General features: G+C 43.9%; 1 protein-coding gene across 17 annotated transcripts in view; it reads left to right on the top strand.

Moving 5' to 3' along the window:
* Positions 1 to 26,299, top strand: part of kif1aa (kinesin family member 1Aa) — a 290,591-nt gene that overhangs the window by 240,323 nt on the left and 23,969 nt on the right. For 8 of the 17 annotated variants that reach the window (XM_041175369.1, XM_041175336.1, XM_041175253.1 and 5 more), the window contains 2 exons: positions 4,399 to 4,504; positions 25,997 to 26,111. In XM_041175369.1, coding sequence (XP_041031303.1) covers positions 4,399 to 4,504; positions 25,997 to 26,111 — 221 coding nt within the window. Of the gene's footprint in view, positions 1 to 4,398; positions 4,505 to 10,781; positions 10,809 to 13,827; positions 13,852 to 25,996; positions 26,112 to 26,299 lie in introns of all 17 variants that reach the window. The other 9 variants (XM_041175319.1, XM_041175244.1, XM_041175237.1 and 6 more) reach the window with 2 other exon arrangements.

Below are 26,299 nucleotides of genomic sequence, written 5' to 3'. Positions count from 1 at the left end.
GGATGTTATGCTTCAGTTATACAGGGCATTGGTGAGACCACATCTCGAATACTGTGTGCAGTTTTGGTCTCCTTATTTAAGGGAGGATCTTAATGCATTAGAGGCGGTTCAGAGGAGATTTGCTAGATTGATACTTGGAATAAGTGGGAGGTCTTATGAGGAAAGGTTGGACAGACTGGGCTTGTTTCCACTGGAGTTTACAAGAGTGAGGGGTGACTTGATTGAAGTATATAAAATCCTGAACAATCTTGACAAGGTGGACATCGAAAGGATGTTTCCTCTTGTGGGTGAGTCCAGAGCTAGGGGGCACTGTTTTAAAATTAGGGGGCGCCCTTTTAGGACAGAGATGAGGATTTTTTTCTCTCAGATGGTTGTTCAACTTTGGAATTCTCTGCCTCAGAAGGCGGTGGAGGCGGGGTCATTGAATATCTTTAAGGCAGAGGTAGATAGATTCTTTTGAGGCATCTGGATCTTAAATCCAAGGCTATCAGGGGTAGATGTAACTGTGGAATTAGTAATACAAACAGATCAGCCATGATCTTATTGAATGGCAGAGCAGGCTCAATGGGCCGAATGGTCCACTTCTGCTCCCATTTCATATGTTCGTATATCAGGGAGAGGGACAGTAAAGTTCAGGCAGAGAATTCCCAAGCTGAAGGCCTGGCTGTTGAAAGCACAGCCACTGATGATAGGGAGATGGAGGGGAATAGACAAGAGGCTAGAGTTAGTGCAGGGTTGTGCCAATTCATGAGGTTACAGAGATAGGGAGGAACAAGGTCATGGAGTAATTTGAACACCCGGATTGGGTACTGCAGCCTAGAAGTTCTAACTGGGCAGCTGCATCACTGTAAGTGTGACAAATCAGGGCTTCCACTCCCCAATCTGGTCCACCAATAATTCATCAGGGGGTCATTTGCTTAAAGGATTGGGCACCCACAGTGTTTAAGTGTTTATGCTGCTCCGTAACTAGGGGCCCCATGGCAGTACTGTAATTCCCCATTTAGCGTTATCCCTTTTAACCTTGTTGCACTTTAACTTTGGTAAGTTAATGGGGCCTGTATTCTCGTTGAGCGCCCGAGATTTGTTTAGGCATTGTTCCCTGCGAGACCCGATTGACACCATTTTGGCACAGCCTCTCCTACTCTCTAACTCTCCAACTTGCGGCATTCCCCATGCCCGACTTTCTCCCCCCACCCCCAGGTGCCTGACTGCTTGACTTTTGGCCGCTCCCCCATGCCTGACCCACCTTCTTGACGAACCTCCCGCACCCTGATTCACCCTCTCACCACTTCCCCCTCCTGAAACTGCATTTTTTAAAATGACTGCCGAAGCTGCTCCTCCTGCCTCACAGCTCAACTCCAGAGTCCTCACTCACAGCGAGGGTTCAGGAGAGGGAAGCAGCCAGCAGGAGCATTTTTAAAAAACACTGATTATAACAGCTCCAGCTCGATACTCCTGCACCATTGGGACTCGCACTTTCACGACCTTGGAGCTGCAACCTCAGATCGGATCTGGATCTTGAATGTAAAAGCAGGTTCAGGAGAGGGAAGCAGTGAGAGGGTGAGTCAGGGAGCAGGAGGGTCGTGAGAGGGTGGGTCAGACATGGGGAGAGGCTGCAAGTCGGAAGTCAGGGAGGGGAAAGATCCACAGCGATCAGGAGGATCAGGGAGCGGAAGGTTCAGGAAGCAGGATCGACAGCAAGCAGGAGGCACTGTAAGTAGAAAGTTACGTTTTTCTTTTATATTTTTTAAGTTTATTTCCTTTACCAATGTAGGAATTTAGAATTGTAAAATATTTCAACTTATAGGGTATAATGTTTTAATTTTTATCCCAATAAGAACGGTCCTATAGAACCCAACTCCAATTTTAACATTACTTCCTGTGGGAACTGATGTTTCACTTAAAATGATTTCACTTAAAGTCATGATTTTTCAGGAACACAACCACAACTTTAAGTAAGGGCTTACTCTGCTAGAATTTTAGTATATGACACCTTGTTGCTCTGTTGACAGAGAGGGTGACCTGGCCAAAATCTGAAAGATTTGGTCTCAAAAGATCAAATGCCCTCAAAGCTGCAGTATTATTCATTCACCACTTTCCTAATGGTAATGGATCAATAGCTGTTGGGAAAAAGCACATGAGCCGCTCTTGTGGCACTTGGGTGGTAACGATGCCAGAGTCATGCAAGAACCTTAAAGGAGATACTGTGATGGTGGATTTGAGCGTTCTAGTGAAATGGTGGATTTGTGGGCTTAATTCTTGCCATCGCCCACTTGATGGTGGGGGCCACCATCCCACCAGTCCCACTTTCAACTCTGACATTACAACCAAGTGTTGAGTGGAAACAACACTTGGGGCAGAATTTTCTGCCTATCGGGCGGATGGGCCCGACCCAATCTCCGGTGGGCGGGGAGCTGATCCCTGCCAGCGAAGCGGGCTGCACCGCCATTTTACGTGGGCAGGCCAATTAAGGCCCGCCCAGCGTGATGTCCGGCGGGAAGTGCTATGCATCTCCATGAGGCTAAGTGCTGCCTCAGGGTGATCACTTCCACTTTTAAAAGTATTAAAAATTGAGAATAGAAAAGCCCCTTACATGTCCCCTCATATGACAATGTCACATGAGATGGGACATGTTCATAATTTACAGAATAACTTTATTAAAATTTTTAAAACCCTGCATGAAACCTCATCCCGCTGCTGAATGAGGTCTTGTGCTTTCTCTATTTGCTGCTGGGCCTCCTGGCCTGCTCGCCAACATTAAGATTGGACGGGCAGGTCCTTTAATTGTTTAATTGATCCTGTCAATGGCCTCAATTGGCCATTGACAGGTCGGTGGGCGCACAGCTGATTTTGCTGAGCCCCCGCCCTCCTGAAAATTTAAATGGGCCAGGATGATGTCGAGGATTCAACCCAACGTCATCCCGCGTCATTTTACATGTTGGCAAGTGGGCCTCGCCCCCGCTCGCCGATGGCAAAATTCTGCCCTTGATGTTTCCAGAGGCTTGGGAAAGCCATCCAGCCATAGACAAACCTGCAAAGCAGGTTACATTTGGGGATTCTAGCCTCATTAACATATGTAAAATCCCACCCAGCCTCCTTGAAGCTGTTTGACTGCTCACCCGTTGTCCCGCCTTATTAATATCCAGAAGTTGGCAAGTTAAAACTGGGTGGATGACCCACTCAAAGAGTTTTGTTTTTGCCTATTTAAGCCCCTGCCACAGCCAATCCCACCCACTAACCAATGTTAAGCTCCCCATGTCCCCCATGCTGCCAATCAGAAACTGTGCAGTTAAAAGTACATTATACTTGTCATAAAAAAACAGAAAATGCTGGAAATGCTCAGCAGGTCAGGCAGCACCTGTGGAGAGAGAAGGAGACTTAACATTTCAGGCTGGTGACCTTTCATCAGAACTGAATAGCTTTTATACAAGCCCACAGCCAGGGAAAGGAGCAGAGGTGTAAATGAAAAAAGAAATGGCAGTCTTGCAATACTGACTCCTTAAACTTGGAGCATAGGTTAGATCGATAAAGTTGCTTTATCAGCAGCTCTCGTGAATCTTAAGCACTACCTTAAGCAACCGATAAAGATATTGCAACCCATCACTCACCATTTCCTGAGTTCACAGGTAGTTCATGTTTATGTTCTGACAGTGATACCTAACATCACAGGGGCTTTGGACTGCAAGAAATAAAGGAGTGTGCAATTGTATAATGCTTTTCATGATATCAGAATGTCCCAGTGTGTCTTACAGCCAATTAAGTAAATCTTTTGAAATGTAGTTTAGTGTTCTAATGCAGGAAATGCGGCAGCCACTGCAAGGTCCATAAACAGCAATGAGATAATGGCTTGATAATCTGTTTTAGTGATGTTGATTGAGGAATAAATATTGGCTAAAGCGCCAGGGACAACTCCCCTGTTCTTATACAAATAGTGCTGTGGGATCTTTTATATCCATCTGAGAGGCAGAATGGCGTTGGTTTGTTGTTTCATCTGAAGAAAGACAGTTTTGACAGTGCAGCACTCACTCAGTACTACACTGAAATTTCGGCCTGGATTACACGCTCAAGACTTTGGAGTGAAACTTGAACCCACAACCATACAACTCAGGTGCAAGAGTACGACCAACTGAGCCATGCCTGGCACTTGGAAAGTGAATAGAGTGGTTAACCTACCAAGCCAGTTGGGCTTCCCACACTACGACAATACATTCAATTTAAAAAGTAAGAATAAAGGGGAGAAATATATACATAAACTTTGTCATACTGTGAGTTCATAAATTCACAGCCTGTATACAGGAAGTTCCACAGCTCGATTCAAAGTGAGAGGCCTTCAGAAAAGGAATAAGTAAGGGGTTGGGTTGCCTTCAGTAATCAGTCTTGTATTGTCTCTATTGGTAGGTCGGATCCGGAACACGCCAGAGTCAGATGATTCCATCATTGATCCCAACATCCTGTCCCTGAATATTCTAACTGCTGGCTACACACACCCATCCCTGGAGGATCGGTAGGTATTAAACCGGAGAATCACTCATGCCCAGTTTGACACTGCCTGGTTTTTACTAACCGCAAACTGCATAGTATTTTTTTGTTAACATTCTTAAATGATTTCCAGATCTTCCTTCTTCTGTTGAATTCCCAGTACTCAGTTGGTGGTTCCTTTCCCCCAACTACCTCTTCGTTATTCAGGAGTGCAGGATTGTTCAATTCTTCAGCAGCTTCCAGTATAATTTTTCCCTATTTAACTTACCAAAACTCTTCATAATTCTGAACAACTCTCTGAGGTACAGCATATAGGATTAGATGTAGAGTAAAATTTCTTCTGCACTGTTGTGTCAAGCATTCCCAGTTCAGGTACACCACAGGATAGATACAGAGAATAACTTCCTCGACAGTCCCCCAACAACCACACCCAGATTAGATACAGGCTTGATTAGCTACACGTTACAGTTTGCTCTATACTGTCTCAGTTTGTATTTCCAGGTCAGGTACATCACAAGTTAAATATAGAATAAATCTCCCTCCAAGCCCCATCAGTCACTTCCCAGATCATACACAACACAGATTAAATATAATGTTGCCTGGACACACTTCCATTAAATGCTCCCAATTCAGATATAATACAGATTAGATACAGAGTGAAACTCCCACTGACATAGTTCCATTAAACACTCCCATGTTGGGTACATCATGGATTAGATATAACAGAAAGCCTCGGACTTAACCCATGCTGTTCCTGACCAGACAGTAATAGGACAGGGAGTCCTGACATCACGCAGAACACTGTGCCCTTCAATTGAATACAGCTCCACATTGCGTGCAGACACCCAAACACAGCAAGAAAGTGAGCGTGTGAAACCATTCAAACTCAATGTACTTAATAGGCAAAGTAACTCACTTTGAATAAAATTCAAACCATAGTTTAACTAAAATGTTATCATTGTATTCTTTAACTTTGTTTCTTCTGTTGTTTCGTGAATCTATTTAAACTCATTAGTTGGGTTGCTGTTTAGTAGCTGGCTGGGTGGTTTCTATTATTCTGCGGATTTGTAGCTACTTAGCATTCCCTTGCTTTTGCCAAAGTGGATTGTGCTTTTCTTCCTTTTGTGGAGATTTAAAAAACAGTGGCGTCAATTATCATTCATACCGAAGGTGATTGAAGTACATACGAGGTGGTGGGAGCAGGAGAGCAGAAATAACAATAAACCCCACCAATCGTGTCAACGTTTGCAGGGTAAGTATTGCCATCCTTATCACCACCGCCATAGAGGAAGACCCAAAGACAACAGCTCCAGTTCTTTCCAGAGATTTACTCCACATTATTATCATATCCTCCAAACTCCTCTCTTCATTAACACGTTAAATTGTTTCTTGACCCCATTTATACCACAACTTCAGTGTCTTTCCATGCTAATTTGTTCCACAACTCAGTTTTCTTTTGAATGAAAAGGTTTTCTCCCTTCTCACTCTTGGCATATTAATTTTTCACCTGTGCCCCCTGAGATTTGAATCTCTTCGCGCAACCCCGGTGACTGGACATGTGTAACTGCGAAAGCAACGCCTCCTTTTAGAGCAACAAATAGACACTGTGAGACTCCATGTTGCTCTGGGGCAGCACAATAATGTTCAGTAGGTAAGAGCAAAATTATTCCATTAGTATTGGGGAGTTTCCAAAATCACTAAGGGGCTGCCTGTAAATGACGTTTTTATTGTAACAATATCATTTGGTTTTCTCTCTTTCCCCTTCTGCTAATGTACTTCATGAGCTTTGGAATATTGGTCATTGTTTCTCACTCTATTGAAGACTTTATGGAACATTACTACCCCTTCTCTGTACCTGGTGCATTATTGTAAGAATAATGAATTTTGAATGCAGCCATAGACTGCCTTGCTCCCCAGTATAAGAGAAAAGTGCTAAGAACAGCACCTCAAAATTTACAGTTCAGAATCGAGAAGGGCACAACCTGCACAGTCTTTCAAGCAAATTAATATAAGTAGAATTGGCTGATGCTGTGTTTTAGACACTGTCCTTTCACACCCTGGGACTGGGCTGGGCAGTGGGTCAGACACTGTCCTTCCACGGCTTTGGGACTGAGTGATGCAATCTCTTAAAACAGCAGTAGATACCTCAGTCATCAAGACAGGGAGTCTGGGAAGGAGCAGGAGGAAAGGTTTGTGGTGGGAGAACGGGTTCCCAGGACATCCTGCTAATAATAACTGCAGGACTCCTTTTAAATTCTTTCACAAGGTTTCCCACCCAACACAAGTCTGATTGACAGGCTGCCTGTCTGTTGGACAGGAAACTGGCACAAGGCAGCAGCTGGTGAGCAGCGAGGAGAAAGTGGGGTGGAGTTTCTGGTCTGGAATGGGTGCAGAACATGGCGGTGAGAGTGTAGATTGTAGTCGGTGAAAGAGGCGGTGGAGGGTGTGATCATGCTCAGGCAGGAAAGATCATGTTCGGGTCAGAGATTGCGTCTGGATTTTGGGGAGAGAGACTATGTTTGGGTTGAGAGGGAGGAGAGGTCGTGTTTCAGGGGAGATTAGGGCCTGGGGGAATTGTAGTTGGGTGGAAGAGTGTGGAGATGGAGGTACATGGAAGTGGATGGGTGGTTTGGTGATAGTGGTGAGGGAAGCAGATTTGCTTATTGGACTGGGACAGGGCAACACTGCTGTTGGGCTTGGCCCACGAGCAGTGCTGTAAAGGCAGTTATGGATCACTTCTTCCTGAGATCCAGGAAATGCCACTGAAATAGTTAAAAAAAACATAGAAATGCAAGACTAGGGAAATGGGGAGAATTAAGTTCATGAAAATTAGAGATAAGCAGTGTGATACAGTAACAATTGAATGGCTTATTGAATTGTAAGAGCTCTTTCTAGAGGTAATTGAATTATTTGTTCTCCTAAACCTTTCTTATACATGTGATAAGGATTAGGCTTGTAATAAAAGATAACTAGATAATTATAAAATTGATTTGATTTGTGTGAAAGTGTGTACGTGAGTTGAGTGATTTTGAATGAATATGAAAGAATGCATGTTTCTGTGTGATAGAGCATGTGTGAATATGAATGGGTTTCTAAGTGTGAATGACTATGAGTGAGTCTGTTGGCAGGATTTTTTACTGAGCGGGCGAACATGCTCCTAACCCGCTCGAGTGTAAAATTACGTGCGATGACATCAGGCGAATGTCCGGATGTCATCACGCACTCCTGCAATATTTCAGTCGGCAGGTGCGTATGGGAGTCAGCAGCACACCTGCTGACAATTAAAAGGCCTATTAAGCTCATTAAAAAGGTAACTGAGTTAAATTTTTCACTGCCCATCCAACCTTACAGTTGACGGGCAGGCAAAAAGGCCAGGCGGCCACAGGCGGAATGAGGTTTCCAACAGCTATTAAAAATAAAATAAAAATTTAAACATTTCATTAATAACATGTCCCTGCTCATGTGACAGAGTCACATGAGGGGCCATTTCTTTTAACAATTTAAAACTCTTTATTTTTAATTCTTAAACTCGTCATCTCCCTAAGGCAGTTTTGTCTGTCAGGGAGCTTCTCCTGCACGAATTTGTGCTCTCACCAAACCCCCCCCCACACAGGCAGCACTGCAGAATGCATTTCATGGTGGGTGGACCTTCATTGGCTTGCCAGCGTGAAATCACGGTCCAGCCCCGATTGCGGGGACGGTCAGCTTCCCGACCGCTCCCGCCAAGCCTGCCCGACGAGGGCAAAATTCTGCCCTATGTATGAATATGAGTGAGTGTGGACATGAGTGAGTCTTTGTACTAGTGTGCACAAATATGGGTGGGTCTGTGTGGGTGAGACAGAGGTCCAGAATTTCTGATCTCCGGATAGTTGTACCCCGGAGATACCCTCAAAGATGCGCTGGGTGACCCCTTGAAATTCCTAATACACTAACTATGTGGGAATTGCCAGGGAAGTTTGGACCACCAATGAGAAATTCCTCTGCATCTGGAACCATCCAATCCTCCCTCTAAGTTAGAGTTGGAGACTTCTACCAACGAGAAGGACAAGGGCAGCAGATAGATGGGAACACCACCACCTGGAAGTTCCCCTCCAAGCCACTCACCATCCTGACTTGGAAATATATCACCGTTCCTTCACTGTCGCTGGGTCAAAATCCTGGAACACCCTTCCTAAAAGCACTGTGGGTGTACCTACATCACATGGACGGCAGCAATTCAAGACGGCAGCTAGGAATGGGCAATAAATTTTGGCCCGGCCATTGAAACCCACATCCAATGAATAAAAAAAATTCAGATGGTTCCAACTCACTTACAAGAATAGTTATCCAGGAAAACTTAGAAGGATTAAAACCAGGCCTAACTCCTGGGTAACTATACTTCTGAATCCTACCGCCACCACCTCCACCTGACTACCCTCCCGATTACTTGACTAACACCTGATCACCTGACTACCCCCGATCCATCCTACCCTCTCACCCACCCTCCCACTTCACCCAGGTACCTTCCACCCTATCACCTCTCTCACCTTCCATCCTCCCCCTCACCCACTTACCAGCCAACCTACTCCCTCATCAACTTTCCCTTCCACCCACCCCCTGTCCACTTATCTACCGCCTATCCCTCACCCACTTACTGACTGACTTACCCCCTCATCCGCCTGTCACCCTATCCCTTCACCCACTTATTTGCCACCTTAACTCCTCACCCACCTACCTGCCAACTTACCACCTCACCCACCTGCCACCCTACCCACTCACCCACCTGCTACCCTACCCCTCAACCACTTAACTTAAGCACTTACCTTCTCTTCATAGCTTATCAAAGTGGCTTTGGGACCTTTAAACTTATCAGAATACAGCAGCCAGTGCCATAAAAAGGGGGCATGGCTTGGCTTCCCCCGATGATCCTGCACTATATGGAAGGAGTCCCAGAACAGGTACGCCCTGCATTTCTGTAGAGGCCTTGTTAGGAAGGTCAGGTGAGAAATGCAGAGCTCCAGTGCAAGGTAAGAGGATAGGAGTGGCGTGGCAATCCATTGGTGATTGCCACTCCTTGGAAGATTCGATCCCAATTGCACATGAACATGAGAGAATGTGTACAAGAGAGTGCGAGTGTGAACATATGAGATTGTGTGCTTGCGTTTGTGAGAATGTGTGCGTGCTACGTGTCATTGTTTTTCTCATATTAGCCACTGCAATGAACGTGCTAATGCACTAAAAAATGAAAAGTCAGAATCAATTCCTGCATCGCCCCTGTTACGTGCAATCTATGGACCTTTTTCCTGCCACATACATAGAAGGTCACTAAATGCCTCAGAATGACTGAAGCACCCATAAGTAAGTCAGCCATGTAGATCCCTACCAGAATAGCACGATGCTTGAGAGAATATTCTGCCCAGAGGAGGTTAACAGGCAGATGATTTCACCAATTTCTGAGCACACTGCTTGCTGGCAGTGGTAAGCAAATACCAGGCAGATTTAGACAACATTGTATCCAAGAAAATGGCTGCCAAAGCTAAACAGAACTTTAGTTGTAACTGATCTGGCAGAAGAGTTGTTTTCCCAGTGTGTAAACAGCAGGCCAGCTTTTTAGTCATGTATCCAGGGCTTTTATAAAGCATAATAAAATAGGGCTATTACCATAAATCTGATTGGTAAATTAGAAGTCCATTACTTCTGTGTCTCATGGAGAGCAGAAATCAGTTCTTAATATCTTCATCAGCGTCCCACCAATCATACACAAGGTCATGATCCCCACTCCCTGGCTTGTCCTGTCTTGCTTCCTGTTCAGCTTTTGGTTGAGCAAATGATGACTAACCCAGTGTTGTGCACATCTAAACTTTTCAACCCAGCGACCACGCTCCAGCTCTGATCTAACTTGAACATAAATATAGATTCCCTTTTTACTAGCAAGTCATCAGCTGCAGATTCTATGATGGAAGGTGGAGATCTGCTGTAGTGCTGGAGAGAAAGGCACACAATGCCGCCTAGCATTTAGGCTTCACCTACCCATTCTGAAGTGCTTTGTTTACCGTGTATTAGTCAGTAATTTGGCAGAAAATTAAAATATTGTTTTAAAAAAAAGACAAGGCACTTTAATTATTATGTAAGGTGGTCCCAAACAAAGCTACTCAATGAATATTAGTGACCTTCTATCTCGTAGAACATAGCTTTGCTGTGTCTTTGTGCTCAGGGTCGGCTGAAGTGCAAAGCCTCCATATGTGCTTTGCTTTATGATGTTACCATCAGCTTCGATACTTTATTGAGTCTACTAACAAGGTATTGTTTTTGTGTTTTTGCAGGCAATTTCTTGATTCGGATATGCCTAGGTATTTTTTTGTTTTAAATCCTTAAAACATTTATTTCTCAACAGCTTTCAGGCATCGAAATCCCATCGAAACCTTTGCTTTCCTTAATCTTCATTTATTTGGATTGTTTGTTTCCTTTCACTTTTCCTCTTTTCACTACATTCTGCAAAGACCTGCCAGGCATTGCCAGTCTGATTCGGCTTGAAGCCCGATTCCATTAGCTCTGAGGAAGCCAAAGGCTGCATGTAGCGCTGTGATGGCTGTGATAAATGGGCTGACATGCTGCTAAGGACTTTGGGGTGGGGCGAGTGGGAGGGAGCTTTTCCACTGCTACTTCATTTTGTTAAGCTTATTTTGGGAGGAGAGTATGAGAGACCAGTGCGTTTGTGTAAAATGTTGCACTGTCCATCCGTTCAATTGCAATAGACTTCACTCATGGTGTGAAAACTTAGAATCCGGGGTGTTGTGTTGAAGGCCTTATGCCAGTGCAAGGAGTTTGGTCTGCCCATAAAATGGGCTACCTTGAGCACAAACTGTGCAGCATTGTTATAATTAAATATGGACCATTCAAAGACCCTGAGCCAGCAATACATTTGGGGCAGTGGAGATCTCAACAGAAATAAGGCAAGGACAATCATGGTTGCCTTACAAATCAGTTAGTTGTGAGGTGGAAAGTCTGCACCAGTATATTAATCGCTAAGAAGTCACACAAATTGGATAGGCTCTAGGCTGTGTTCGATCATTTGTTGGCTGTGACAACTGTATAATTAATTTGGTTGTGGGATCCAAATAAAGCACACCTTTCCCTTTTTTGTAATTGTCGGAGTTCTTGTTTATTCAGCAGTGTAAGGATTAGTCATTGTGCAACCTTGGAATTCCTGTTTATTCAGCAGGATAAGAGCATTCACTTTGTCACTACTAAGCAGGATAAGGTTTATTCTCTGTGTAACTGTATGGAGCTCTTGATTATTAAAGAGGGCGAAGTTATTAATTGTGTAACTTATGGAATTCCTGTTTATTAAGCAGGGTAGGTTTATTCCCTGTGTAACTGCATTGCATTCTTATTTATTCATCAGGCTTATTCTTTCACGGGATGTGGGTATCGCTGGCTCAGCCACCATCCCTAATTGCCCTTGAGAAGGTGGCGGGTGAGCCACCTTCTTGAACCACTACAGTCCATGTGGTGTAGGTGCACCCACAGTGCTGTTAGGCAGGAAGTTCCATGATTTATACCCAGCAACAGTAAAGGAACAGAGATATATTTTCAAGTCAGGATGATGAGTGGCTTGGAGGGGAACTTGCAGGTAATGGTGTTCCCATGCATCTGCTGCACTTGTCCTTCAAGATGGTAGAGGTAGTGGGTTTGGAAGGTGCTGTCGAAGGAGCCTTGGTGAGTTGCTGCAGTGCATCTTGTAGATGGTACATACTGCTGCCACTGCACATCAGTGGTAGAGGGAGTGAATGTTTGTGGATGTGGTGCCAATCAAGCAAGCTGCTTTGTCCTGGATGGTGTCAAGCTTCTTGAGTGTTGTGGGAGCTGCACTCATCCAGGCAAGTGGACAGTGTTCCATCACACTCCTGACTTGTGCCTTGTAGATGGTGGACAGGCTTTGGGGAGTCAGGAGGTGTGTTACTCGTTGCAGGATTCCCAGCCCCTGACCTGCTCTTGTAGCCACGGTATTTACGTGGCTAGCCCAGTTCAATTTCCGGTCATTGGTAACCCCCAGGATATTGATAGCGGGGGATTCTGTGATGGTAATGCTTTTCAGCAGGGTAAGGGTTTCCCACTGTACCTATGCAGAGTTCCTATGAATTAGCAGGGTAAGAGTTTCTCATTACATCTGACTAACATTGGTGTTTATCATCAGAGCAGAAATTTACTCATTATAACTAGATGGAACCTCTGTTTATCTGTTTATTCAGCTGTGCAAAGATTACTTACTGTGTATGGATTTGCTGTTCAGAATAAAAACAGAAAACTCAAACAAACCAGTTCATTATTCTGAGATCACACCTTGCCACATCTGTCAACCCTTCTCTCCTGAATTACATATGTAGTTGCCTATTAAACCCATTAATATTGTTTGCTTCAATAATCTTTCAAGTGTTCCTCAATTCTATTACTTGTGTAAAAACATTGACTTCCCTTCCTACTCCTGACTTTCTGCTTTTAACTTCTGTGTCTTGGTATATGAAGCTTTTTGCTTAAAGGGAACAATATTCTGGACCAATCTGGCAATTTGGAAAACTTCAACTAGGTTTAACTACCTTGAATGTTCATTGTTTTGTCAAGAAAACAAAACCAATTTTGTGAACTTTTCCTCCTAACTTCAATTCCAGATACCTGGAATAATCAGAAGGGTAAGGGTTACTTATTGTGTAAATGTCCAGCGTTCCTATTTATTCAGCAGGATAAGGATTACTCGCTGTGTAATTGTACAAGAGTTCCTGTTTGTGCAGGAGGGTAAGCATTATCATGGTGTAGCTATGTAGAGTTGCTGGTTATGGTTACACACTGTGTAACACGTCAAGTTGCTATTCCTTCACCAGGGTAAGGATACTCACTGTTTAACCATACAGTGTAATGGTGGCTGACTCACTGTGTAGGAATGGTGGATTAAATCACTCTGGTGGATTAAATCACTCCCAGAGGAGGACTGTTCCCATCAGCAGTGATTGAAAGAGATTGCAACATGTTTACAGTCACCAAACTGCTTCTTCAATTTTATCTGGTGATTCAAAAATGCACCAACAGTGTCCCAGGCCCTAAGCAATTCACAGTACAGGTCTTTGCAGAATTTCTATTCCTCCCAGAGGAAACTGCACAGTAATGCTCGTTGGCAGTCTGATGTGGTGAGGGTGGAGGCTGGAATTTTGCCCCCACCCCATCCCTCCTTTCCTCCACCACCAGCCCACCCCTCTCTGTTGCTCAGGTTGGCATTACTGACATGGCACCGAACATCCTGAGGACTAAACTTCTGACATTTTTTTTCTTTTTTTTTCCCTTTTGTGTTTGTCTCTGGGTTGTCTTCACTAAAAGCATAACACACGGAAATGACAATAGGTACACAGTGAACTTTTCTTTCACTTTCTCTTTCTCTTTCTCTCTCTCTCTCTCTCCAGTTTATGTCCAGTCCTTTCTTTTGTTTCACTCACTGGTATCACTTGTTTCGGTTTTATTTACTCCCCTGTCGGTGTCCTGTGCCTGTTAACCTGCTGTGCCCTCCGATGATATTTGTGCTCCTTTTTACAATGTCTTTATTGCAAGATCGTGATATTTCCTTTGTTCAAAGAGACAGTATTCCTCCTTATCGGCCTGACGTCAAAGACTTTTCCAGCCCTTTTGAAATTTAAACCCAGTGGCAGAAAATATCAGAAATAAAACAAAAAAAAAATTGGAAATGCTGAATGGGGACAAGAAGGGAAATGCACAGTGACTTTTCAGCTTTTCTGTCAAAACAGGAGTAAATGGAGGTTGGTGCAGGCGCAAGCTCTCAATGAGCATGGCTTACTGCAAGCCTCCTGTCAACTGGCACATATTCATAAACTTGGCCCTGGCAAGTCAATTCATACTCGAAAAGTAGAAAGACAGTTTAAAACTGAAACCTGGTATAATCCCGGCTTGTTGAAGGGGAGGGGAATCTCGCTGCAGGTTTGACCAATCTGACAAGGAGATGGGGAGGGGGCAGAGAGCGCCAGCCGAATGGATAGTAATGGACTGAATGGCCTTCTGTGACCATGTGTTTCACAACAAGGAAGATGTAAAAGAGATCAGCTGTGCTAATGACCGTCTCCAATGAAATAGTGTGGGGTTCCATAGCCTGGAAAGAAATTTGAAAATGCAGGGAAGAGTTGTAAATGGCAGCTCAATTTCAGAAGGTCTTTTCAGGCAGATGAGAATAGGAGCATCAAGAGCCACAAAACGGAAGAGAATGGTGAATGGCAGGAACTGGCAGACAGATGATGTCTTGAGCTCAGTGTTCCATGCAAAGTGCTTCAGGGTGCCGAGGAGAAAGATGAGACGCTGTTCAATGAGCTTACCTGGATTAGAGTCGGGGGCCAAAGGTGGAGAGAATAATTATAGTCCAGTTGACTCGAGACTTCTTGGGGAAACCCTAGACACAAGTCTGAGGGGGGTTGGATATAGGGTAATAGTGAAGGTGCTGCTTGTGAAATTATCTCCATTAATTGTAGTGGCTGGAAGATCGCTGACCCCAGCAACACTGCCCATGCTGAAACAAAGCAAACAAATGCTCTGGAAATACACAGCAGGTTAGACACTTGAGACAAGTTAATGTTTGAGGTTGGTATTAAGCTCAATCACTGTAAGATTATTGCAGAGTACAGTTTGTTTCAGGACCTGGCAGCAATGATGAGTTTTTCAAACATTTAGTTTTTTTTAGGCCAGGCTGGATTTTGATTAAAAGCCTGCTGCCATTGAGGAGAAGATAAAAGCACTGAATCCATAATCCTGTGATGCTAGCAGGGATTTTCATTTGAAGCGAGCGCAGATTGGGAAATGGGGGCTACCACATTCTTCCCCGAAATCTCCGATCCTCCTTACCTCCCAGTACAATTATAGCTTCTACGGTAGCACAGTGATTATGTTATTGGACTAATAATGCAGAGGCCTACACTGACGATCCAGAAAAACAAGTTCAAATCCGACCATAGCAGCTGGAGGATGTAAAATTCAGTTCACTAAATAAATCTGGAACAAAAAGCTAGGATCTGCATTGCTGATTGTTGTAAAAGGTCACTAAAGTCCTCCTGGGAAGGAAATCTGCCACAGCAATGTAGTTGACTCTTAAGTGCCCTCTGAAATGACCCAGAAAGCCACTCAGTTGTACTCAAGAAGGCAACTCAGCATCACCTTCCCAATGGCAATTAGGGATGGGCAATAAATGCTTCACTTGCCAATGATACCCAGCTCTTTGCATGAATTAAAAATATTCTATACAGGAGCTCTAGATCGTGGAGTTATCCAGAATATTATCAGAAAATGAAAGAATCTGAGTTAAAGAGTTAAATCCTTCTCTCTTAAGCTCCTTCTATTCATCACTCTGCATATTAATTGCCAACTGCCCCTGATCAGGGAACAGCAGACAATCTCCCACCAGCCCATGCACACAATATTCAGCTGTTGACTTGTTCAATTTGAGTTAGCTACATGGCAACAGTCACTACAGAAGTCACGTTATTTTCAACTTCATTCTCTGGGAGATAATCAGTAGTGTTAGTAGTATTGTTAGTATAAACATGGGGTGACTTTACCGGATCATTGCCCAGATAGTGTGGTGGAATTCAAAGTAGTTTGTGTCTGCTTTAGAATGTCCCCAAGACATGGATTGAGGCATAACATAAATACAAGACTTTCCCAAGATTTCTCTCTTTATCCACTCTCACTTCTTCCTTCCATCACCCTTTCTCGCTCTAATCTACCCTTCTATCTTCCTTTCACTTCCTTGACCTTCACCATCCCACTCCATTCTCTGTCCTCTGCCTTTCTGCCTTTTTCTTTCCTCCTTTCTCGCCACCTCTCTATCTCTCTCTCTCTCACCCTTTCTCTCTCTCTCTGACCCTCACACATCCCTTTTCCCTTATTTCCCTCTTGCTCCCTTCCTTTCAAAACTACAAGCCGGTCAATGATCCAGAGTGTACTGCATTATGATCCCGTTTACTGCTGAAGGTCAGCCTATTGAATGCTTTGAAGTAGGTTCAAGAACTTTGTAATCCTGGAGCATAATGTGAGGAACATGTTTGGTACAAGGAAGCTAAAACATGTGTGACTGAAAAGTTTCTTAAGAGTTTGGTCAGAGGTCAGAATTTCTAGCTAGGGACGACTTAGAGGAAGGGTGGAGGGAGGGAACTGACTGCACTCCATGGATGTGCTTCCTTACCAATAACATGGAGTAGCTTTGATAGTGATCGTGGAGAGGTCTGTATCCTGTGACGATCCTAGATAAGCAGTAGGACAGTATGAGGGTTAGAAGGGACAAAAAAAATCTGTATCTTAAAACGTGGAGCCTTTCTGCCTCAGAGTTCTGAGTTTGGTTGCAGTGTAAATTTGGGGAAGGCAGACATTTACTATCTGAGTGGGGTCAGGGCACGGGCTAATTATGATGAACTCACACACAGGCCTTTAAGAGCAATACTGTACCTTTATACCTGTGGGGCTGCCATGGTCAAGCCTGAACAAGCGAGCATGCTCAGGGTTTGACCAGTGCAGTCAATCTAAAATTGGCCCACTCATGATGGGCATCTGGCTTAGGAATCTAGAGCTTTGAACTGCTGGCGAAGTAGAAGGATGGAGCAGATCATACTGGGACCTTTCTGTGCATTCAAATGTTGCCCTTTACAAGTTCAGGCATCTTGCGAGCCACCTAATTGGAAAGATTCATCCACCCACCCCAAACATCGTTCTGTTAACAATCTTACTAACATCACCCTTGTTAGTTGTTATGTTCCAAGGGGAAAAAAATTCAGGGATGGTTTAGACAGCAACCAGAATGATCTGTTTTTCTTGCTAAGGAAACAGAAGAAGCTGACCATACTATTAGATGCTCTATTCATAACATCATAACAGGAAGTCAGGAAAGAGCCAAAGGTAAAGCAATGCTGGAAGAGAGTGATGAGAGGGGAGAGGTAGCACAGTCAAATAGTGGGTGGTGTAGTGGAAGCTTGAATTTATATTCAGCTTCTGCAGCACCCAACCTGGGAGTGTTTGTGGGTCAATGTAGAGGGAGCTTTACCCCATATTTAACCCATGCTATGTCTGACCTAGGAGAGCTGGATGTTGGTCTTGGTACAAAAACTTCAAATTAATTTATTGTCAGCTTGAATATCCTGTAGCTTTCAGCAGAAAAAAAAACCCTTTATTTTATCAACACAATATTATTCTGTAAAACTTGAAGCTGATCACAAACAAAAAATGGATGTAAAGGCTCAGTTCCTATCTGGACATTGCTACCCCTACAGGGGTAAGTAGCCAGTCCTTTTTATGTTGCTGAATAATGGTCAGGAGCAGTTACAGCTGGGAAGATGTTCACTGCTTTTTATTGTTGAACCATTGGCCAATGTGTCAGCCTTGACTCAGTGATAACACTCACACTTCTGAAGATTGTGGGTTCAAACTTCACTCCAGAGATTTGAGCACTTAAAGGAGACTGACACATTAGTGCAGTACTGAGGGAGCTCTGCACTGTCTGTGAGGTGCCATCTTTCAAGTGAGATGTTAAACTGAGGCCCCATATGCCCTCTCATCTTAACTTAAGTACCCCATGATACTATTTCGAAGGAGTGTTGGGGTATTTTGACTGGTCTCCTGGCAAATATTTGTCTCTCAACTAACACCTAAAACAGATAATCTGGTCATATATCTGACCGCTGTTTGTGGTACCTGGCTGTGCTGAAATTGGCTGCTGCATTCCATACAGTACAACAGTGACTGTACTTCAAAAGTGCTCCATTGGTTGTAAAGCCCTGTGCAGTGTTCTGAGATTGTGAAAGGCCTGATATAAATGCAAGATCTTTCTTTCCCTGGAGGCCATTTTAACACATGTATCACAGAATGTAATATTGTGAATATAGAGGGCCATCCAGCAGAGCAGGCCAGAGCTCAATTGCTGTGTTCCAGATGATTCTCTGACTGGGCTGACAGTAAGTGTGCCACAAGTACCCCATGAATGTTTGATTTCTTCCATATCAAATCCAGTTATACACCTGCAATCCACCCCATGCCAGCCTGGGATAAGTCCAGTCTGATATCATGCCAATCAGCCAGCCTGAGTCCAGTTGAGTGAGAATAGGCCACGGCCTCTGGATTTTTTTCCCTGTTTCTTGTTATGTTATTTTATTTGTATTGCTTTGTTGCCTTTGGGTCAGGCCTGTGCTGTGCAAAACGAGGATGGTGTTAACCTGAAAGAGTTAAAATGGCTGATGAAAATATCAGATGAACTCGCTAACAGGTTCGCTACTGGCATCGCACATCAAAACGCAGCCCCTTTCTGCCCATGTTTTAGACCCATCCTTCCTGCTCCTCAATTATCTCCCTCATCAGTCCCATCATCTTTGAAGGCATTCTGACCTTTCCTCTTTCCCTCAGACACTTCCTTTTCTCTCACTACTAACAGTCTCAGAATAGAGACTGTATATTGAGCAGGGAGTCACATATGTTCCGCAGTGGTTGACTGCCAACCTTTAGGCCTTCATATTAGGCCAATTGCAGAGCCAATTGCACTAGTTGTGACCAGACCAAACTAGCCCAGCCTAGCCATGTCCCAGCTGAATGTTCATACCAGAAGGATGCTGAGACATGCAAGAACTGTATAATTAAAACTCTCCCATGTCACTCCTCATTTAATGCCAGTAAGTGTGAGTCTATGATTCAAAACTGCATCTAGCAAGAGTATCTATTAGCTAGGCTTTGATTTCCTGATGAGTACAGTGCAGGATGCCAGTAACTCACTGGGTGGGAAGATGCTGCTATGTATCATTGTCTTATAAGTTGAGTCCATAGTCTGAAACCAGCAATTTGGGAGAGGAGGTACCCTAGGGACAGACATGAAGTTTTGCTGTGGTAGGGGAAGACAGAGTAAGAATCATGCTGATTTCTCCCTGCACCCACCTTATGGCTGTGGCTGTGGAATCACCTTGGCCTCAGGGGAGTGAACTTGCTTATCATCTTTAGTCAGGGAGTTTGACAGGAAGGAGGCCCCAAAGAGTGAAGGACCAGTTACAGAATTGTGGGCAATCTGAATTGCATTTTAGGAAACAGGACTTCCTGTTGTGGTGTTGTGTCTCTTTCTTTCACCCTAGACCCAGCTCGGAGAGGTGCCAGAAACACCAGAGAGGCCACAGAGGAATCCTAGCACTGGCCAGTCCTCTCTCCATATATTGGCGGAGTCAAAGTCTGACAGGACACTGGGGGAGAAAAACCAAACAATGTTTAATTCTAAGTGAACACAGGCACTAAACACAGTAATACAGTGTGAGATGCTGGAGTTTTATTTGCCATTGACTCTTAGTGTAGGCTCTCTACCGTCACTGTGGTTACTTCAAGAACATGTATCCATTTGGCATCAATCTTAATGAGAATTCTGACTGAAACCATCCATAAAGCCTGTACTTGGTCCCAAAATATTATTTTTATTTCAAAGTTAAAATGCTACAGGAACCACTCACGATAGAACGGGGAGGAATATTCCTGAGCCGTGTGTTACAAAATGATAAAACATAAAATCATATTTGTTTTAACACAAGATGTTAGAGGTGATGAAGATGACATTTTTCCAAAATCATCATAGTTGTCTTTGTACTACAATTCTTTAGTTCATCAAATGCCCTCCACCCCATCCTGTCAATCTTGAGATTTTTTTTCCCCTAGGGTTCTTTTCCCTTGGAGCTGGTGTACTTGGTCACCGCCTTTGTCCCTTCCGACACGGCGTGCTTGGCCAGTTCCCCGGGCAGCAGCGGGGGCACGGCGGTCTGGGTCTCCCAGGAACTGCTGGTGCTGCACTCTTTGTAATGGGCCAGGCAGGAAGCCTCACCCGCAATTCGCTCGAAAATATCACTCACAAATGAGTTCATGATGTTCAGGGCCTTGGAAGAGATGCCAGTTTTGGGGTGAACCTGTTTCGTCACTTTTGTAAATGTAGATAGAATAACTTTCTTTCCTAGCTTCGCTGGCCACTTTTTCTGTGTTTTTTTGACGCCCTTCTTGGAAACCTGCACTTTCTTCTCATCAACCATGGTCACTGTAAACTTCAGAAATTCTGTGCTCAAGGAAGCATTCAAGAGTCTTAGCCCCCAGCCATCAATCAACCTGTAGTCCCTCCAGCTCAATCATTACTGCCTTTCATTGCTGCCAACACAGCTGAGGCGTTTCTTATTCTTCTGATCATATCACTCAGAAAGGGGAGGCTCACTTTCAGATCACCTGTTAGAAAGCAAGTGGCTACTAAGAATTATCATTGCACCCATTGACTCTGTTCTTCTCTATTATTCACCATTTCAGTGTAAATATAAGCAGCGACAACATAATCAGAGTAAGTTCCTAAGCCTGACAGCGTGAAGAAGTGGATTAATATCAGTAGAGGTACAGTCAGTAACACAGGGTGCTGGAGGGAGAGGGGTTACTGAGTGACAGTGTGAGGGAGCTGGATTAACATCAGTAGAGATACAGTCAGTAACACAGGGTGCTGGGGGAGAGGGGTTACTGAGTGACAGTGTGAGGGAATGGATTAATATCAGTAGAGGTACAGTCAGTAATACAGGGTGCTGATGGGAAGTGTCATTGAGTGAGAGGGAGCTGGATCAATCGAGATACGCAGAGTTTTATCTGGGAGGGGTTATTGTATGTAGATTAACGTTGGTTAAAATGATCAGTAACACAGCATGCTGACCTGAGGTGAACACTGAGAGCAACAAGGTGAGGGAGATGGATTAACATCAGTAGAGTTGAAAAGCAATGGTTTTGAGAATGGGTTTGAAAACTAGGCAAAAAATGTCATGGCAACTGAAGTGTCTTTAACAGAAGGTGAACATGAAGTGCTGTGATTGGAAGAATGAGAAACAACTAAGAGAAATGAGGTGAGGCACAGGGTTTCACATGGGCCGCTCAATCTATTTAAGATTCCAAATTGCAAACAGCTGTTCAAACTAAATTTAGAGTCAAATCTACATCACATTTGGAGCGGAGTGGAGGGGAGTGGAGGGGAGGGGAGGGGAGGGGAGGGGGGACTGCTTACAAGCTACAGCAGTGAGCAGGAATGGAGACACATTGAGTAGCTTCCACTCTCTTTCCCAGCAGAAAACAATGGGTTACCCCATTTATTCCTCCCACTTCAAACCACACCAATAATTGTGAACAGCAGCAAAAAATCCAGCGTAGAGTTGAATTATGTAACTTTCTGAGCGGTTCTGTGGCAGAGTCTTTGGAGCCTAGTGCATCCGACTGCCTTGTCAGGCCTGAACATGAGGAATATTCTCAATTCTCCAGCAGACTGACATTCTCCACTTCAGGACTCGAGAAATTTTAAGTCGGTAGGAATGATGAGAAATCTGGAAATACACTGCAGGTCAAGTCTGCATCAAAAAACATAAATGGCAGTCTAAACAATCAGGTGGAACCTATTTGTTGAAAGGCCCTACCTCAAGCATGACCTTTTTTCCCTTTATGATGCTGCTCCATCTTTTGTGTAGTTCCAGCATGCCCTCTTCTTTTTAGCTTCCAATAATAATTGCTGAAGCTAAATGTGTAGGAATCACTGACATCTTCTTGACATGACACTCATGTCTGTCTTATGAATTAGTCTCCTGTCCACTGGGTTTGATCTACCTCATTGCAGGACAGCTGACCTGTAAGACCCTGTTAGTGATGGAGAATCTTGTGCAGAGTGTGATTTGAGTGTCAGCAATTATAGCATCTCCACTCCACATATTGCACAAGGCCCTGTTATGGAGGTCGCTGTATCTGTGGCCCCCATTATATGGCACTTACTAGATTTCGTAAATGTTCTGTGTGACAGAGCTACTTCTTGATATCACCTATGGACAGCCAAGCTCTAATTTTAACGTTATGTTCCCTTGCTCTGGACTTCACCATCAGAGGAAATAGTTCTCTCTATCTACCCCCTTTGACTTCTTTAATCATCCTACGTGGACTACAATAGATTGTGGCCTTAACTCCATTTCCTTGCTGTCCCCCCAACACCTCAATTGGATCACCTCTTAATCCCCAATTATAGGAGTACAAGGTTAGCCCATGCCTTGTTCAGTAAATTGAACTCGCCTTTGCACCCAATTCTATCAGGTCAGACACCCAATCCTGACAGTTCACCTCCCTTGTGTTCTATGGGCTGTCTAGGGACAAGCAACAGTGGTGGAGGCTTCTATGAAGCATACTGCCCATCTGCCCGAATCTAATCTAAACACATGAAATTCCCCTCTGAAAATAAAGACAAATGCCCTGTTCATCATGTTACCTATCTGAAGAGATAATTAAGGTAGTTAAGAAAAGTGTTTTGCTGCCTCTGTCTTTGTCCCATGCTCTTTAATGTCTGTCTTGCATCCCACATCTTGTGTTCTTCACCCTTTATGTTTTTCATAGCGTCTCTGTACGCTATACCGTTCACACATTTTTAGCATATTGTGTTCTTCATGCTGTAGTCTTCTTCATGTGTTGGGTGGTGGTTGACACATGATCTGTTCTTCACATGTTGTGTCCCTGACGTGTATTGTATTGTGTTCGTCACTGGTGGCTTGTGTTCTTTATCTTTCACTGCGAATTTGTCTAATGACAAATTACTTTGTAAAACTCCAGCATTGAAATTAATTCAGAAAAAAGATGCATTGATATTGTATGAAAAAATACTTTTGTGTTGTAATTGTCATGAAATTGTTCCTTGCTTTCTCTACAAATAAAGGAGTTGAGTATGATGGTTGTGGGGAGCGATGGAATTGCTCTCTGATAACATTGGGCTCTAGGAACCCAGGAGATTTTTCTCTTGTTGCAGCCAGTGTTTTAGGGGCATTAGTCTGTTATGTTGCAATGCACAGTGAGAGTTTACAGAAGGCAGTCACCTGACTGCCCATCTCTCAAATCAAGGCCTGAGCAGGAAGCTTCTGCCCCATCTAGCAGGGGTAAAAGGACAAGGGCTCATTTCTCACATCTCTCAGTTAACAGAATGTCTCAGTTGTCACCATCTCTCAGTTATCACACATCTCTAACTTATTACATAACTCTATTGCAACACCATCTGTGCTATCATTCAATATTTCAGTTATCACACAGTCTCTCAGATAACAAGTGCTACACAGGCCCTCTTGACCTCAAAATGGCAGGCAGGAAGCAGGCACATACTTCCAACATGCCAGACACCACAGTTTGTTCATTTGTAAATGTCTGCTTCAGGTGCCCATTCCAGCATTGGTTAGTCCTGAGGCAGCCAACCCTAAAAGTAATGTAAATAAAAATGCTAGTTGCCAGATTACCATTCTAAACATTGTCGCTTCCAGGTCCAATCTTGACATCCCACCTCCAGACCCTGGCCCTAACCTTCAGTTCCCTCCCTCATCCCAGGTCACCAGGACCACTGATCACAATTTTCCCCTGATTCCCAACCCCCAAACTCATGATCTTCCTCCCCTCAACTCCTCATCTCCATCTCTCAATTTCCCTCCTCCAACTCCTAATTTCCCTATCCTGCTATCCCTCCTTCAACTCCCAATCATTCTCCCCCTCAACTCCTGATGTCTGCCTCCCAATCTCCCTCCCCTTTGACCCCTGATCCCCTCCCCAATCCACCTTTTCCATCCCTACCCCTAAGCTCCCTCCACCTCGACCATCGTTACTGCACTGCCATCTCATTCAGTTATCATATTACCTCTTAGCTGAGCAGTTTTTACAAAGCACAGTTTCTGTTCCAATAAAGCCTGCACTCAGCATCAGCTGCTGCTTATTCCTATCCTGGTGCTATTATTTTTCTGTTACCAGTGAATTCCTGATGAGACTGTGGTTCTCTTTGGATAATGTCTTATTTAAGAGCCTTTTGCATTCTTACTAATTGGTGTGAAAGGCTAGGTTGCTATGCCAATCCATCAAGCATGAATTTGCCCAGATCTTGGTGACTGGCACATCTTTAGTGAATTGCCATTTGTTGATTAGGCTGAACATATCTCAGTAAAAGGTGAGAATTGCACCCAGGTAGCAGAGATAATAGCTGTCTCTCGCTGTGCTAAGCTGGTAGTTATGGAGTACAATTTGCCTCAGTGCCTTAGATTAAACTGGATAAATTTGACCATTGTTCCCATTTCTTCAGGTGACATTAATCTATGGCATTATCTGAGACAGACTGTAGTCAATTGACAGGCCATTTTACACCATGTCCCATCAGTGTCACTGGGTTGCCAGTGGAAATAAAAGACGGGAATGGTGTACATTAGGCTGCTGATTGTCCACGAGTCCCATGGGGAAGACCAGTGCCACATCCCTCCCCTCCCCCCATATTGTATTGATAAATGCCCAACATGTTGAAGTGCACCTTTGCATTTAGTGGACTGACAGCGATCTGGTATATATGTGATGGTCCCTGCAGTCTAATAGCCAACAATCACTATTGTTGCTTGGGATCTGCTGAATGGCCCATTGGATGGGATACCAGTACCCCTCCTGCCAGACCCTTCAAGAGCCAACACCATCAACAGCAGTTGAAAAAATTGGCAGAGAACAAAGCTAGATTAAGTTGTCTCCTTCGTTGGACATGGTAAGGTGCAAGGATTCACCATTAATTTTTGTGATGGATTAGACAGGAGAGAGTGAACAGATCCTTGAAAAACAAGTGAAGAGGGCACTCAGTAAAGCGCACACCTCTGCCACGCTGTGTTAACTCAACGTTAAACTACATTATAACATTTATGATCTTTTGTCCCATTAAATGTGCCAATAGAATTGACAACCAGGTATTCTTCACTATTCTAGATATATGGCAATTTTTGTGTAAAGGCAGTGATCTGGTTCTCTGTGGACTTCATTCCTAAGAATAAACAAAAAATAAATAATTTTGCCCCATTTCTCAATATTAAGGGATTCTTCAAACAGGGATGAAAATATTACCTCCTCCGCCTTCTATGTTAGAGGTAACAAGAAAACAATTGCATGGATGTAGCCACTGCTATTTCCTTTGTGCAATTGCACAGATTTTCGTTGAGGCTTTTCCTTGCCTGATTGATGCTCCGTAACTAGAAAGCTGAAAAAATAAATCTTTTTATCAAGAGCATCCACCTCACTGAGGAGGCTTCAGGCCATTCCACATCCGTCAACCTGCTCTGAAAACTCTGCTCATATTTTGACAGCTGTGACAAATTCTAAAACAGTCAACAACATTCTAAATCAAACAACCCACAATGTTATAAAAGAAGAAGCCAATTTACCCTATCACCTAATGTTAACAGATCTTTTAAAAAATCCCAGGATCTGGATCCGTATCTTCACCAAAAACTAATTTGTTCTTCCTTGGGCCATACCCTATCTGTGGCAGAGGTAGTAAGGAATTGACTGTCCTGAAGTATTTATTGATGATTCTCAGGTTGTGTTTGAGACTGTTATCTCTCCCAGTGGCTCCTGTTATTTGTAGAAGAAAGCAAAAACAAAATAGCGTAGCTATGTTTGGGAATTAATGTAAGCTGACTGGATAGTGCCCTTTTTGCAGAACCTTTTATCGATTTGAAGCAGGCTGGGATAGCTCCATGCACAACTCCCTGCTGCTGAACAGAGTGACCCCGTATGGAGAGAAGATCTACATGACGTTGTCAGCGTATTTGGAGGTAGGACCCTGCTTCAACCAAACCAAGAGTCCGCATCCTTCCTCCTTGTTTGCTGAGAATTTCGTGCTCATCAGTATGAGGAATGTTAATCCTAGAAATGGCACAGTTTGTGTTGCAGGCACCTGGTCTCAGCATCAAACACTTCCCATGCAGGTATGGCATGGATTAAATAAAGAGCAAAGCTCCCT

The sequence above is a fragment of the Carcharodon carcharias genome, chromosome 2, assembly GCF_017639515.1.
Source record: "Carcharodon carcharias isolate sCarCar2 chromosome 2, sCarCar2.pri, whole genome shotgun sequence".
Taxonomy (NCBI): Eukaryota; Metazoa; Chordata; class Chondrichthyes; order Lamniformes; family Lamnidae; genus Carcharodon; species Carcharodon carcharias.
Note: the sequence above shows the minus strand (reverse complement) of the source record. Positions and strands in the feature narration are given on the sequence as shown.